Genomic DNA, 16,117 nt, shown 5'->3' on the forward strand with positions numbered 1-16,117 from the left:
ACGTGCCGCCAGGCGCCGAATCTGTGATTGACAGAAGGGCGTCCTCCAATCAGCGGGCTCCGAGGGAAAGTCCTCCCCTGTCTGTAGTTGGACGTCATCATGCACCCAAACCAATGAATGGCGCCGAGGGGCGGGGACTGCGGAGGACGCAGACTTTGCGCTGGAGAAATCCACTTACCGGGAAAAAATGAGTCGAGAGTCTAACCGGGTAAGAGAGAAAGAGAGAGAGAGAGAGAGAGAGAGAGAGAGAGAGAGAGAGAGAGAGGGGAGGGAGGGAAAAACAAAATATTGGAATGAAAGAAAGTAAATAAAAAGTAGGGAAAGGGGAGATATATTTAAAAAGAAATACAGAAGTCGTTAAAAAGGGAAGCATGTTGTTTGGTTAAATGGTTGCTTTTTCTCTATTTTAAAAAGAATGAATGAGCCAGGGAGTGTTTTGTGCAGTGCATTGGGAAGGGGGTTGCTGGCGAATACTCCTGCGGGGATCCCTCTTCCACCCTCAATCCTCGGAAACAAATGTTTCGCTTTCGTCTGTTTTATCTGTAACTTTGTAGTTTCTTAAGGTGGAACTGGCAATAGTGTGTCTGGTCTGATTTCTTAGTTTCTGTATGCTGTCCGCGTTCTTCTTGCACTCCAAAGTTTGGGGCCGTTCATATATAATTTCAAGAACGCAGGCAGGATCTTGCATTTAACATACTGTAAAGTGATTTCATTATGTGCAGTTTGCCTTTACATGAAGTGATTTAATTTCTGAATGCATCTCTTTTGATTCCATCTCATTCAGGTTCCCCCTTTTGCACTTCAATCTCGTCCTTTTTTTTGCACGCAGGTTGTCAGTTCGCCTGGAACAATTTCGACTTCTTTCGCTCTTCATCTGCACACAAAAAAAAGCCCCAAAAAGTCTCTCCTGCTCCTTCAATCCCCTTCACAACCCCACCCATACCCATTCTGTCTCACTCACCCATCTCAGTGCTAAGTAGCAACCACGAAAAAAATCGCTTCCATTTTTATTTTAGTTGGACATTGCAAAGTACACAGTTGCATTTACGTTTGGAAAGTTGCCTTTTGAGGAATGGAGCTTCAGGTGCTGTCAGGTCATGTCGAATCATGATTGTTGCTATGCAAGAAGAGGGGCAGCGTGCAAATGAATCGCAGCCCGAGCAAGGGTGGGGAGCGGATTATTCTGCAATGGAAGTGCTTGGACGAAGATGTTTGGGGGTGGTGGGGGGGGGGGGGGGTTTAAAAATTTGAAAGTTGCGAGGACCCTCAGGCAGTTTTGGAGACAGACAGCGCCGCGTAACGGCGGGTTACAAAAGGTCGGGAATGTCCCGGATATAGATTGGATACATTGTGGCTTTTTCTCTTGTTAAGATGTCACAATGTTAAAAGTAAGAGTAGCAAATGTTCCCAGTCAAACTCTGATCTTCCTAAACTAGGGACACTCTTTCCATAAAGTTTCAGAAGCTCACTGAAGCTCTGCAAATCTGAGTCGGGGAGATGCAACAAAGCAAATAAACGCTGGGCAGAGACGGCATCTGTGGTTTATTCCCCCTTTAAAAGTTTAAGATGTTAAATATTTGAGGGAAAACAATTATTTGGATAATAAGGAAAAGAGAGACCAAGGTAATTTTTAATGTGCCGTAGCCTACATCGCTGCAGTAAAAGTTTGGGATCTCTGATTGAATTGGTGTAGTAGTTGAGAAGTCTATTTTGAATGAAATATTGCAGCCAGGAAGGTTAAAATTGACAAGTGTTTATGCTTAAAAGTTGGATTTTGTAGCCGGTTGACTGGATATCCAAATTATCCACTTGGGGAATATTTTTAGCAAGGCCTTTTTTTTTGGTAGGGTAGGTTTTTTTTAAAAACACATATTGCTGATATTTTGATTCTCATTCAGAAGATGCGTGTGGTCATTTGGATGGGTGTTTGGAAGCGAAATTGCTTTTAGTAGCGAAAGATGTGGAAGCTAGGAGTTTGAGGGGGAATCGATGTCGGCTTCAGTCATTTTAAGTACCTCCTGTTGCATAATGATGCTGCTACTCCAATGATTCCGTCTTGTTCGTTTGTGCATTCGTCTGTTTTGCAACTCGGAAGTCTGGTGAATTGTTTAAAATCGAGTGCGAAAGAAATAAAACATTAAACTTGGGAATTCGTTTCTGATTTTCCATGTTTCTAGGCTTGTGTAATTTTGTCAAAATGCATCACCAACAGCGAATGGCTGCCTTAGGGACGGACAAAGAGCTGAGCGATTTGCTGGATTTCAGTGCGGTAAGAGAATCCATTCATGGCAGGTGGTGAGAGAGGCGAGTGCACGGCATAGTCCAGCCAGGGTTAGCCGAGAGACAGAGCAGCGTCGCCAGCTTAGACAGAAGCCCCTTTTCCTCATCGTCTTTCAAAATGCTCTGTGCATTTAGCAATGTAGCCACAATTAGAAACTTCAACCCCCCCTCCAAAAAAATAAACAAGTCACATAATAGTCCACTTTAATTCTAATCCCGCGATGTGCTAACAATTGTTTTCGAAGGTCGCGTTTAAATAGGGCACTTTTGATGGTTGCTGAAGGAATATCTCTTTGAGAAATGGGTTTCGGAAGTTTGGTCAGGAGAGTAGTGCCAGGCGGAAATATAGCCGGTGGCGATTTCAACCCTTTTCCTTTTTTTCGCTGCTTTTCTCTCCTCTTAACGTTTGTGCTCGTAGATAAGTGGCTCGAAGAGTTAATCGGTAATCAAATCCATTACTCGTGAAAAAAGGGGCGCAGGCGTGTTTATGGTAAGATCAGTGAGAAGTGCCGCGAAACTTTTCACATCGACTTTGGATTTTTTTTTAATATAAAAGATCCCACAGTCTCGATAGTGGGAACGAGTTACCACTGCTGCGTTGCGTAAGGAGGAGATTCTGTCATTATTTTAAAGTCTGATATGGAAATCTGAAGCATTTGACTTTTTTTGGGGGGCAGTGAGCAATTTTTTTTAAAGAACATTTCTGTTACAATTTGATTTCTTGTAGATGTTTTCACCGCCTGTTAGTAGTGGGAAGAATGGACCAACGTCCCTGGGAAGTGGCCATTTCGGGGGTTCAAGTATGTAAATTATTACTTCGTGTTTATAAATTTTGTCTATTCGGCTTTTCAGCGTCGTTTCCGACGAATCTATATTGATACAGGCATAAATGTCTCAACTAACTTGGACCGCTGTTATGACCTGTTTGTTAGAGCTGTTGCAGGCACTCGTTTATAAACTGGATTTTCGCAGGTTAACTAACGGTGTTTCACTGCGATTATTCACAGGAGTCGAGTGTTACAGATTTAGCAGGTCGATTATTATTTAACTGCTGCTTTAGTTGTCTTGAATTTAAGTCGGGGGTTAGCTAATACTATTACAGCAATCTTGTTTTCAATCACCAGTGCCTAGATATCAGCAGTGCATGAACGTGAATGTCTGAATTTCGATTTAAAAATAATTGCTGGATATTTAATGAAGTTAGTTTTGGGGAGGGGGATGCGGCAGGTAAAAGAGCTTTACTTCCTGTCAGGTATATGTGCATGAATGTTGTTGAAAGTAGCTTGATGTACAAGCTGATGCGTTTAAATAATTTGTTTCAAGGCTCTGATACAATTGATTCATTAGAACATGTAACACAGTAATATCAATTGAATTTAGGGGCGTTATAAATGGTAGACGAATTTAAGAACGAGGATCTTTATTAATCAAGTTTTGTTTAGATGCCAGAACACCTGCCACTTAAAAATTCATTGTTCAACAGAGAAGGTGGATGCTTGCTGCATATGCATGCTTTAAAATTCTAAGGAATTCCTTCAGCTTAATATTGAATGAAAGAAATAGAAATTAGTAGCATATAAAATTTTGGATTAGATTTTTTTAAAAGTGAGCATTTAAATACATAATTTGCTTTAAAAAAAACTATACTACATTATTTTCAACAGTACTCACTAGTTGTTGGGATTTTTAATTTTGTACCTGATTTGAAATATTTGTTATTGGCATTGACATTGTTTTAGAAAATATTGGTTTCTTTAGGAATGGATTCACTTGAGCTACAAGAGTGTCTTGTAAGTCAACAGCTCTTGTGTTTAAAATATATTTTAAGAATATAGGAGGAAATAAATATTACAGAAATTGCAAGATTTGTATCCAAACACAAGAACATTTACACGCTATCTTGAAGAAAGTCATGCAGGCAATTAAAATATTTTAACTCTTAGTAATTTATACTCCAATTTTTCTTCTCATTACATGGACCCAGGAAATCCAGATTTTCTTATAATTTCTCTTTAATATGAACTCCGTTAGTTGGCTTTTTCCAAAATAATTGGGAACAATTAATGCATGTTTACAACAGATAGTTGCTGTCAAATAATACCTATAATCAGAAGTTGTTTTAAAGGCAGCTTACAAACTACACAGTTCCAGTGTTGAAATATTGCAGGCTGGATGTTTTTGATGTGTAACATTATAATGCAGTATTAAGATTCAAACCAAGTTTGGGGGGGGGGGGGGGGGAGGAGGGGGGAATAAACAAGGTGCTTTAATTGGAATTTATTTTTCTGTTTTGGAAGAAGTTGCAATTTTAATGTGGTACCTGAAAATAGTTCACTCATATTTTGTGTGTGTGTGTGTTTGTTTTGCACTGTTCCCTGTTTTTAATCCAAATGAATGGGTTGCCTTGAGAATGGATGAACCTGAGATTGATAGTTTTATTTCTGTTAAGATGTATGGCAATGCTGCATGTTATTGGAAATAACTTGTTGTCAGTGGGTTTTGGTACTAGTTAAGCAGACAAAAGGTCTATTTCTGTGCTGGACCTAATGTAAACAATGACTAAAATGAGAGTAGTAACGAATTGTAATGTAATATGTTTGTATGGTACATATTGAGAAGGTATCAATGACTTTTTATTTGTGCTAATTATTTTGACACCACTCTTTCCCCCCCCTCCCTTTGTCATATGGAGGTAATTGATCAGAATTTGGGTTTATGAATCAATTAATCTGAATTCTTGCAGCAACCCAGCTTCCTCCTTTATCCCCACCCCTCATACCCCTAATTACTAGTGCCCCTAATACTTGGGAAATGTAGACAGGTAACTTGTGTCTTGAATTTCATTTTTACTGTGATTTACCTTTTATTGGTTCGGAGTCAGAATGGTGATAGAGAGTGCTGATGGAGCTCCCTCCTTTTACGATTTGTATCGATACAAGTTTCTGAAACAAGTGAAAATATTTTTTCCACACAAGCGTATTTACACATAAGGTACCATTCAGCAGCCGTCAATTACAGTGAGATTTGTTTATGTCTTTGGGGAGCATTTATAAAGTTATGTTTTGTGAAGAATTATTAGTAATTTTATTTTTCTGTTTAAAATCAATAACTACTTTTTATTTCAAAAGAAATTAATTTCTGGGTGTGGTATATTTGCATTTTCTTCATTCCATTAAAAGCCCTTAATTGTTTTTAAGAGGAACAATTAGTGGACTGTTACAAGTAGGACGAAACATTAAAAGAGTGCACATACTGATGATACTTTCCTACAAAGATTATCCTTAAATGATCAAGATATTAAACTTTGAGCCCTTTCCTTTGGCAGCAACTCGTGTATCCTTTCTGGGTAGGAACAGGGTGCCGACGGTGCCTATTAAACGAATGACTTGTATTAATGATTTTTTTATTTTGGGTTGTTTGATTTCAGTAGGGCCAAATAACGTTTTATTTTTGTGTGCTAGTCATATAAAAGTATTGAAGATATGCTTAGGCTAGTGAAGTAGATTAACTGATGGCAATCTAAATAGGAATGTTGTTGTTGTAACAAGACAGAAGTTGAGTATGAAGAACTATGCACAAAACAACAAATTTCACGATGCTGGCCAATGATATTAACCCTGATTCAAATTATTGTATTGAAGGATAACTGAGTTTAGATTTGCAAGTTTGGTTTAGTGAATGTGTAACAAAAAATATGGTTTTTAAACGATGCCGTTTGGCCTAATTCTGCTCTCATGTTTGAAGGTCTTATTCAATCAAAGGGATTAAAACTGTAGTTAGTAAATTTCATGTTTGCTTTAATTGATTAGAGATGATTTTAGCTCATCCCTCTAGTTGTTCAGTTTCTTATCTTGCTTAATACATCTTTTGCCCTCGGATGAAGAGGAGCATTTGTATCATTTCTGAATGCTAGTTCTTCTCCTTTCAGCACTACAATCTGTTGTGTAGCCGAATCTCTGTCTTCAGGAAGTGACACTTCTTTTTGTTGTTAATCGCATGTCACATTGTCTTTGTATTAGCAGATAAAAAAGATCTATAATATTGAGCACCATAAATGTGAAAAATATTTGCAACTTTACCCAGATATTTAAATTATAGCCTACCTAAAATAATAGTGATTTTAAAAATTGCATTTGAATTTTTTTTGGATTTTTAAATCTGAATGAGCTTACTTGCCGGAAAACTCTTAATATCAGACTATCTAAAAATTTGCCGTGTCTCGGTCTTGTAAAGGGTTAAGTTAACTAGTTACAAGGAACAAGATGGGTCACTGTTGTTGGTTCCCGAATGTAGTGTTGTAGAGTAAAAGTCGGGCTGGCAGATTTGGCAGACTCTTAAGTAACAATTGTATGAGCAATTGCATCGTAGCCAATAGGGTTTGCATTTTGAAATTTCAAAAGATTCTGACAGCTTTGCTTGGCCTGGTGGGTTTAACATTGTTATTCAGCGGTAAAATGTAAGTGATTCCACAAGATGTCTTGTACATGTTGTCTTGATTCTTGAATTTTTTGATTTTTCTACAGTTCTGGAGGTTTGCTTACTGTTTTGATCAGAATATTTGAAATGCCATAATATATTGATTGTGGATGCTCAGGGTATTTAACCAACAATTGAACACGTTTCCTTCATTATTCCCCAGCAGTTTGTGGGGAATTCAATTTTGTTAGAAAATAACAAATTTATTTACTCTGAACTTTGAACTAACAACCGTAATAGACTTCTTCAGAAGTTGGCTCAAAGTAAATTTATTGTCGAAGTACATGTGTCACCATATGCAACACTGAGATTCTACTTTTTTGTGGGCATTCATGGTAAATACAATGAAACACAATAGAATCAATGAAAAACACACGTAACAAAGTCAAATGCGTGAAAGACAACAGTGCAAATGCATAAAGAGAAAACATAATAAGCAATAAATATCAAGAACGTGAGATGAAGAGTTTGTAGGTTTTGGGAACAGTTCAGGATTGGTGTCTGAAGAAGACAGTCCACCTCATTTTAGCTGCTACCAGAAGTTGGCTTCAGTTGTACCATTCTTTGTGTGTGTGTGTTTTTTTTCACTTGCTAAAAAAGATTGCTTGACAGCTTTTTGGCTAAACCCTCATAGGAAGAACACCATTAATCATGTCCTCTTTCCCCCCCCCCCCCCCCCAACCTCACATGGAACGTAACCTCTTTTGTCCAAGTAAGCTGGCTTTGTAGTTACATTTTATATTGACATATCAGAATTAGCGCACTTAACGTGGTCTAGGCTGAGAGTTCCAGTGTGTTGATTGGTGGGGGAAGGAGTAGAAGAAGCATGGTATTAATTTTAGAAATACTAATTCGAAATTGATGTAGTTCAATGAACTTTAAAGATTATGATTCCATTTAATAGAAATAATGCATTGAAAATCCCTTTTATTCACAATTGCTTCCTTGAAGAAGATTGAATGGAGAAATGAACTCTCATTCAGTTGGATTACTTTGCTCAAAAGAGATATGTAACTTAGTTCAAAAGTTCAAAATAAATTTATTATCAAAATACATATGTCACCATATACAACATGGAGGTTCACTTTCCTGTGGGCATTCACAGTCTTTATTGAAATATATAGAAGAATAGGCCCTCCTGGCCCTCCGAGCCATGCCGCTAACCAACTCTGATCTAATCCTAGCCTAATCACAGGTCAACTTACAATAACCATTTAACCTATCAGCCAGTACATCTTTGGACTGTGGGAGGAAACTGGAGCATCTGGAGGAAATCTATGCAGTCATGGGAAGAACATACAAATTCCTGATAGACATTGCAAGGAAATGAATCTGGAACACTGGTACTGTAAAGTATTGTCCTAACCATTACACTTCTGTGTAGTAAATACAAAGAAAAAACAAAAACAATCAAAATAATAATAAATAAATACCAAGACCATGAACAAAACACCCAAAATGCTAGAGGAACTCATCAGGCCGGGCAGCATCTATGGAAAAGAGTAAACAGTTGACCCTTCATCAGGAATGGGGAAAACAGATGAGAAGTTAGGCAAGAAGGTGGGGGGAAGGTGGAAGAAGTGCAAGGTGACTGGTGATGGGTGAAAATGGGAGAGGGGGAGGGGTGAAGTTAAGAGCTGGGAAGCTGATGGGTGAGAGAGATAAAGGTCTGGAGAAGGGGGAATCTGATGGGAGAGGGTAGAAATCGGAAGAAAGGGAGGGGGGAGGAGCACCAGAGGGAGGTGAGGGCAGATAAGCAGATGAGGTGAGAGACGAAATGGGAATGGTAAGGGGGTGGGCTAATACTGGACATGAGAACATGAGTTTGGGGTTTAAAATCAAAGCCATACAGTTCCTGTTAAATATGCGCTGCATGGCATTCCCTGTTGTTAACATGAATTTTAAATGGGCTGCTGGAGCAGCATTGGTGCCTGAGATTAATATAATGGTTCACGACATTAATGTTTACTTTGAGGAATGTAGTGGGTGGTAGTAAAAAAAAATTAGAACTCCACTCAGAAAGGGGAATGGAGTATTCACTCTCTCACAAAGCATTTGAAAGAATCACCTATCTCTTTCCAGCTTCTCACTTTAGCTGTTATCCCAAACTCATGCACTCTCCTTTCCCCCCTCTCCTGGTCTCGCGTATACCTGCTAGCTCGTACTTCTTCCATAAGACTTAGGAGCAGGATCTGGCCATTTGGTCCATAGAGTCTGCTCTGCCATTCCTACTGCCCCCTTCCCATGACCTTTGACAACCTTACTAATCCAGAATCTGCCCTAAATATACCCAGTGACTTGTCCTCTACAGTTGTCTGTGGCAATTCGTCCTCATGGAGTTGTTTGCTTTGGGCAGCCAGGTAGTGTAGCGGTTAGCCCAACGCTTCACAGTACCAGTGACTCGGATTCAATTGCTGCCACTGGCTGCCAGGAGTGTGTATGTTCTCCCCGTGACCGCATGGGTTTCCTCCCACAGTCCAAAGACATACCTGTTGGTAGGTTAATTGGTCATTGTAAACTGTTGCATAATTAGCCTGGGCCAAGTCAGGGATTGTAGGGCCAGGAAGGCCTTTTCTGCCCTGTATCCCAGCGAGTAAATGAAAAAATAAATTCCACTGGTTCATCACCTTCTGTCTGTAGAAATTGCACCTCATCTCTGTTCCAAAGGGACATCCTTCAGTGCAGAAGTTGTGCTCTCTAGTCCTAGACTTCCACACTCTTAGAAATATCCTCTCCACGTTCCAGTCTGTATAGGCTTTTCAATATTTGATAGGTTTCATTAAGATCCCTCTCATTCTTCTAAACTCTATCGAGTGCAGGCCTAGAGCCAAGAAATGTGACTCAAAGCATCTTGTGTGTTGTTTTGGTTTTCCAGCATCTGCAGATTTTCTTGTGTTTGTGATACTATTACTACTACTACCTGCAAAGCCTCTTTGAGGGATGCCTGCCCTGAGGAAGTTTAAATCTTCCCCTTGGGAGTTTAGTTGTACCCCCCCCCCCTCTCTATGATACTCCCCTTTCTCCCTTCCCCCACTTCTTTAGTCTGATTCCTACCTCCTCCCTTTCCAATCCTGAAGAAAGGTCTCAGCCCGAAACTGACTGTTTACTCTTTTCTTTAGATGCTACCTAGTCTGCTGAGTTCCTCCAGTATATTGTGTGTATCAATTGTTATTCTAGGGTGAAGGGCTTGTACTGTGCTGTAGTGTTCCATGTTAAATATTTCTGGCATTTTTGCATTGGTATTGAAAGATCTGTGCAGTATGAACACTTGCTCTGCTATACTTTGTTCTGGACATGCCTCATATTTGTGTTCCTTAAGCTTGGTTTTCTTTGGAAGCTACTCTAACTTAACGCTGCCTTTTTGGACATTTGCTTGGCAACTTTTATCTTCTAGTAGGGAAGTGTAAACCATTTGGATTGGAATTGACTGACTTTGAAGGTGAAAGTCCTTTGAAGTTTCTTTTGATCTTCCCAGCTTGTTAAAAAAATTGTATATAGTATTAGATAAATGAAAGTAACATAATGTTTGTAGTGTATCTGTGTTATTTCTCATCCATAGTTCTTCTGCAATGACCCTCTCTTATTTCTGCTGTGTTGGATGGTTAAGGTTCAGGTTAGATCCAGAGGCCGGATATCTTACTCACCACCCTTGCGTCAATTTGTAGCCCTTTGATTTTAAATAAGTGTTACATCTGTCACCCTCGTCAGACTCTCTTCTTGCCAGTCCTCACTTTGGTCTGGGGGTCCCCAGGCGGAGTTGACCTGGCTGGCCGTGCCTTACTTAACCCCTTCAACCAAGGGAGGAAAGGTTCAGAAAACTTCAAAGCATATTTTATTTTCAGAGTACATATATGTCACCACATACAACCCTGAGATTAATTTTTCTGTGGGCATACTTAGCAAATCTATAGAATAGTAACTATAACAGGATCAATTAAAGATCAAGCAGAGCATGGTAGACAACAAACTGCAAATATAAATAAATAACAAGAATATGAAATAATAAGATAGAGTCCTTAAAGTGAGATCAGTGGTTGTGGAAACATCTCAATAGATGAGTTATATCTATTCCCTTTTTGTTCAAGAGCCTGATTGTTGAGGGGTAGTAATTGTTCTTGAACCAGGTGGTGCAAGTTCTGAGGCTCTTGTACCTTTTACCAGATGGCAGCAGCGAAAAAAGAGCACGGCCTGGGTGGTGAGGATCTTTGATGGAGGCTGCTTTCCTGCGACAGCGTTTCATGTGGATGTGCTCAGTGGTTGGGAGGGCTTTACCCGTGATGTACTGGGTTGAATCCACTACCTTTTGTAGGATTTGACAGAAAATTTAATTATTCACTTTGGAAGACAGCTTTTTAAACAGATTGCAAAACTCACTGCATGGTAGTCTGGTGGTTAGTGTAATGCCGTCGCAGCGCTAGTGATTGGGGTTCAATTCCCATCACTGTCTGTAAGGAGTTCCTACGTTCTGCCTGTAGCTGTATGAGAGTCCTCTGGGTGCTCTGGTTTCCTCCCACATAACCAAAGGTGTACGGATAGGGTTAGTATGTTGAGGGCATGCGATTTTCGTGCCAGAAGCATGACAACATCTTGCGGGTCCTCCTCGGATTGTGTTGGTTTTTGACGCAAGTGATGCATTTCACTGCTTTGGTTGCATGTGACAAAATAAAGCCCATCTAATATAAATATGAACACTTGCAGTCACAAAAGTCTGCAGCTCCATGTTATAAATCATAGGTGTAGGAACTCAGTGAATTGAACAATATTTGTGGAGGGCCAGGTGGCTCTTATCAGATTCCTCCTTCCTCAGCACTTCCCCTCTGCCACCTATCACCTCTCAGCTTCTTACTTCATTCCCACCTTCTCACTATTTCAAGCACCCTCCCTCCTCATCCAGCTTGTCCTCTTTCCTCTCCCTCACCTTCTTATTCTGGTTTCTTCTTCCTCCTTCCTTGGTTTGGAACATCTCCAGTCTGATCTGAGTTCCTCAAGATTATCAGCATCTGCAAAGTCTCTTGTGATCATGAGCGGCTCACGTTTCTGGTTGAGAGTCTGCTTCTAGACTAAGAGTGGAGAGGGAGAGTCGCAGGGCGAATGGGTGAGGGAGGGTGTTGGGGTGGTGAGGGATGGAGGGGAAATGGAGCCAGATTGGGAGGGGATGTTGGTAGAGAGCTATGTGGTCAAAAGTTGGAGGAAGAGGACTCCTGGAATCTGGTGGGGTGAGAGGGAAGTGGAGATAGGCTGATGTACGAGTACTGGAGTCCTTTATGTAATGAAGGCGATAATGGGGGAGGGGATCTGGTGGGTGAAACGTGTGGGTAGTAGGTGAAGGGGGACAAGAGGATGGGTATGTGAAAGGGAACAAAAATTAGAGGAACATTGTGGATTGAGAGAGAGAACGAGTAAGACTCGTTGGGGGGAAAAAAACTCACACAAAGTCAAACAACCAGTGCGCAAATGATGACACACTATGCAAATTCAAAAAGACCCAACAAAATAATACGTAATAAATAGAAAACGCAAGTTGTAGAGTCCTTGAAGTGAGTCCATAGAATGTGGAATCAGTTCAGTGTTAGGGTGAGTCACGTTATCCATGATGGTTGAAAGATAATAACTGTTCCTGAAGCTGGTGATGTGGGACTTAATAGTCCTGTACCTCCTTCCTAATGGTAGCAGTGGGAAAAGAGCATGACCTGGATGTTGGCAGACCATGATGATGCTTTCTTGCGTCAGAGCTCCTTGTAGATGTGCTCAATGGTGGGGAGGGTTTTGCCTGTGAAGGGTTGGGCTGTCTCCACCACTTTCTGTAGCCTTTTCCATTCCTGGGCATTGGTAATTCCATATCAGGCCATGATGCAGTCAGTTAAGATACTGATAGGTTTGGCCCACATGGTGCCATGTTGAATCTATGCAAACTTCTAAGAAAGAAGAGGTGCTGATGTGCTATCTTTGTGATGAGGCTTGTGTGCTGGTCCCAGGACACGGCCTTTGATATGTTAATGCCATGGAATTTAAAGCCACTGACCCTCTCCACCTCTGAATTCCTAATGCGGACTGGAATCCTGGCAGTGGAGAATGCCAAGGGTGGAAAGTTGGTGTGGCAATGGGAGTAAAAGTGACAAGCATCCGTGAGATTTAGATGGCCATTATGAAAATCAAAATTATCATCCAATATAACAAACTTGCAATGATGAAAAGAATATATTAAATAAATTGTCTGTCTTAAATTTATTTAATATATGACCTCAAAAGATGGTTATCTTTTCGCTGTCGCTTTCAGTAAAGCTGTGAGCAGATGTTAACAGTTTTCAAGGGGAAACAGAAGTATTAAGAATATATAATGAGGTTTCAAAGTTGTGCATTGTATGCTTTCGTCACCAGCAGTGTTGCCAATTAATATTTTAGAAATATTTGTTTCTGGCGCCACTGGTGGACAGCTTATTACACATGACTGGTATGTAATTTTTAACCATAAAAATACAAAAAGAAGTGTTGTAGTATGGTAAGTATTCCTTTTAAAAGCATGAAAAGAAGGATGTACTCTCTTATAATAGTTTTTTTCAAGTTTTTGTGGTGATTTCTTCTCGGCTTATTTCCACCTAGTCTTCCCTTCATTTGAATGCAGAGACTTAAATTGGAAATGGATAATCTTCATGCTGGCCATGTTGTATCTTTTAAATATAAGATTCTGAAAGTTAGTGAATATTATATAGAGCCATAGAAGAGTACAGCACAGAAACAAGCCCTCCCAGCCCCTCTAGTCCATGCCGAACCATTTTTCATACGATACAATAATTGCTGTTTCCAGTCATCAAAATATAGAATCAAAAAGTATGGTGATGCCAATTGATTACATAACTTGGCATTGATGCGTGCAAATTTGTGGTCTTCATGGCGTGTGCACGTTATATCAGAATCAGGTTTATTATCAATGATGTAAAATTTATTTTGCAGTAGCAGTACAGTGCAATACATAAAATAGGCAAATTACTGAACATATTTAATATAAAATTACATATATAATTTTATTATGTAATAAATAAATATATATATAAATAATGTAGCGCAAAGTAGTAAGGCTGTGTTCATGAGTTTATCTGTTCAGAAATCTGATAGCAGTGGGGAAGAAGCTGTTCCTAAAATGTTGAGTGTGGGTCTTCACACTCCACCCCCTCCTCCGCCATGGTAACAATGAGAAGAAGGTATGTCCTGGATGCTGGGGAGGGTAGTGCCATTGGTGGAGCTGGGTGAACTTGCAACACTGCAACTTTTTGTGACCCTTTGCATTGGAATCTCCATCACAGATGCTGGGAGGTGCCTTTTCTCCTTGGAGCGAAGGAGGATGAGAGGTAACCTGATAGAGGTGTATAAGATGATGAGAGGCATTGATTGTGTGGATAGTCAGAGGCTTTTTCCCAGGGCTGAAATGGTTGCCACAGGAGGACAAAGGTTTAAGGTGCTGGAGAGCAGGAACAGAGGAGATGTCAGGGGTAAGTTTTTTAGTCAGAGAGTGGTGAGTGTGTGGAATGGGCTGTCAGCAATGTTAGTGAAGGCGCATAGAATCTTTTAAGAGGGCTTTTGGATAGGTACATGGAGCTTAGAAAAATAGAGGGCTATGGGTAAGCCTAGTAATTTCTGAGGTTGGAATGTGTTCGGCACAGCTTTGTGGGCCGAATGGCCTGTATTGTACTGTAGTTTTTCTATGTTTCTATGTTTTAAGAAGGAATCTGATAGAACCATGGGAGAAAGGGAAGGAGGAGGGAAGTGGTGAGCAGGTGAGAACAGAAGTGAATGAGGAATGGAAAAGGAGGGAATGGGGAGGAATGCACATGAAGTTAATCTTCAGAAATTAACCAGCATTTTAGAAACAATTTATTTTGTTCACTATCACGGAGCTGTTTCTGAAACCTGGTTGAGTACAAATTGTGCCGTACTATTATCATACTAGTTCCTGCTCAGAAGTACTTTAATTAATATACTGGAGAATACCTTGAAAAAGGATTGATAGGTGGTATACAAATGCAATTCTTAATATTATATCTCTGCATACTGTGCCCATGTTACATCATTAACCATACTGTAAGAGTAATTAGTTGATGTTAATGTGCTTTAGTTTATCTTAAAGATAATTAATCCTCAATCTAAGCACCAGGCTCCTCATTGTATATTAGAGAAAAGATAATATTTACACAGGAAGTCTTAATTGCATCTTGCTTCAAAATCTATGTGATAACTTCGGTTTGATGGAATCTGTGATTATCAGATCGTACCACAAAAAAACCCAAAGACATTCATCAGAGATGGTGCGACTGTTTGATTATTGCTAAAACAAGTTTTTTTTTGGATAAGTAGCCATGCCCCTCCCCCCCAAATATATATTTTAACATAAGCTGCATGTGAAATTCCCCATCTGCAAGGAGTTAATAAACACTGCCTGTGGGTTCAGGGTAACAAATGCTCCTGTGCTGTACGTACATAGAGGAGTAACACACATAAAATGCTGGGGGAGCGTGGCAGGTCAGGCGGCATCTCGTTCATTTCTCATGTGCCATGTTGTATGATGTAGGCGGATGTAGTCTTTCCGTGACCGTAATAGCTCCTGGTAAATTTTTCTACAGATGACGCCAGGATTGAACTTCTAACTCTGATGTCCCGAGCTGTAAGAACCTTCTGCTAACCATTATGCTACCATACTATAATCTATTAAGTAAGGATGATGATAATGGGAACTGTTTGGGTAGAGATGGAGCATCTAGAGGAAACCCACCTGGTCATGGTAAGAGCATACAAACTCATTACAGGTAGCAGTGATATTGAATCTATGTTACCGGTGTTGTAACAGGGTTATGCAAGTTGCTGTGTTACCACCTCACCACATGCCGACTTGTACATGCCTTGTTAGTCGTTCCTCGGCATGGTTCCAGGTTAAGGTTATGAGATGCCATATGCAACTGCACCTTCTGAGCTTGGCAGCTGTTGGGAGTTTTTGCCCCTACCTCTCGTTGATTCTGGATGTCTAATTGATCTTTTCTATGCTCCTCTTGGAAGATTGAATTAACAACTATCTGTGTTATACCTTCCCATTATTCTGTGATGTCAAAATATACTTTGATAAATGTACTTTAAACTTTGTCTTCCAGACAGTAACAAGATTTGTTTACTCAAGTGCTAGAATTCTAACCAAGCACATTACATCAGCCTGCTGATGGGCTTTAGCCGCCACAACTCTCCTTCCTGATTCTTAACTTAGTATCATCAATTAATTTGACAAAGTTGTATCCTTCTCTGAATGCAACTATTCTTCTTTTTGATCTATGGGTTGAGAAAATGTTTAGCAAGGCCACGGTTCCAATTTTCCTTGTAG

The 16,117-nt window shown here is 40.0% G+C and overlaps 1 protein-coding gene across 12 annotated transcripts in view; it reads left to right on the forward strand.

The window, feature by feature from the left end:
* Positions 1-135: 135 nt before the first annotated feature.
* LOC132405014 (transcription factor 4-like) overlaps positions 136-16,117 on the forward strand; it is a 649,090-nt gene continuing 633,108 nt past the window's right edge. For 2 of the 12 annotated variants that reach the window (XM_059989688.1, XM_059989692.1), the window contains exons 1-2: positions 2,091-2,269; positions 3,008-3,080. In XM_059989688.1, the coding sequence (XP_059845671.1) occupies positions 2,168-2,269; positions 3,008-3,080 (175 nt within the window). In that variant the 5' untranslated portion in view covers positions 2,091-2,167. Of the gene's footprint in view, positions 209-1,379; positions 1,624-2,086; positions 2,270-2,579; positions 2,771-2,816; positions 2,883-3,007; positions 3,081-16,117 lie in introns of those variants that run through there. The other 10 variants (XM_059989689.1, XM_059989693.1, XM_059989687.1 and 7 more) reach the window with 8 other exon arrangements.

Source organism: Hypanus sabinus, chromosome 14 (genome assembly GCF_030144855.1).
Source record: "Hypanus sabinus isolate sHypSab1 chromosome 14, sHypSab1.hap1, whole genome shotgun sequence".
Classification (NCBI taxonomy): domain Eukaryota; kingdom Metazoa; phylum Chordata; class Chondrichthyes; order Myliobatiformes; family Dasyatidae; genus Hypanus; species Hypanus sabinus.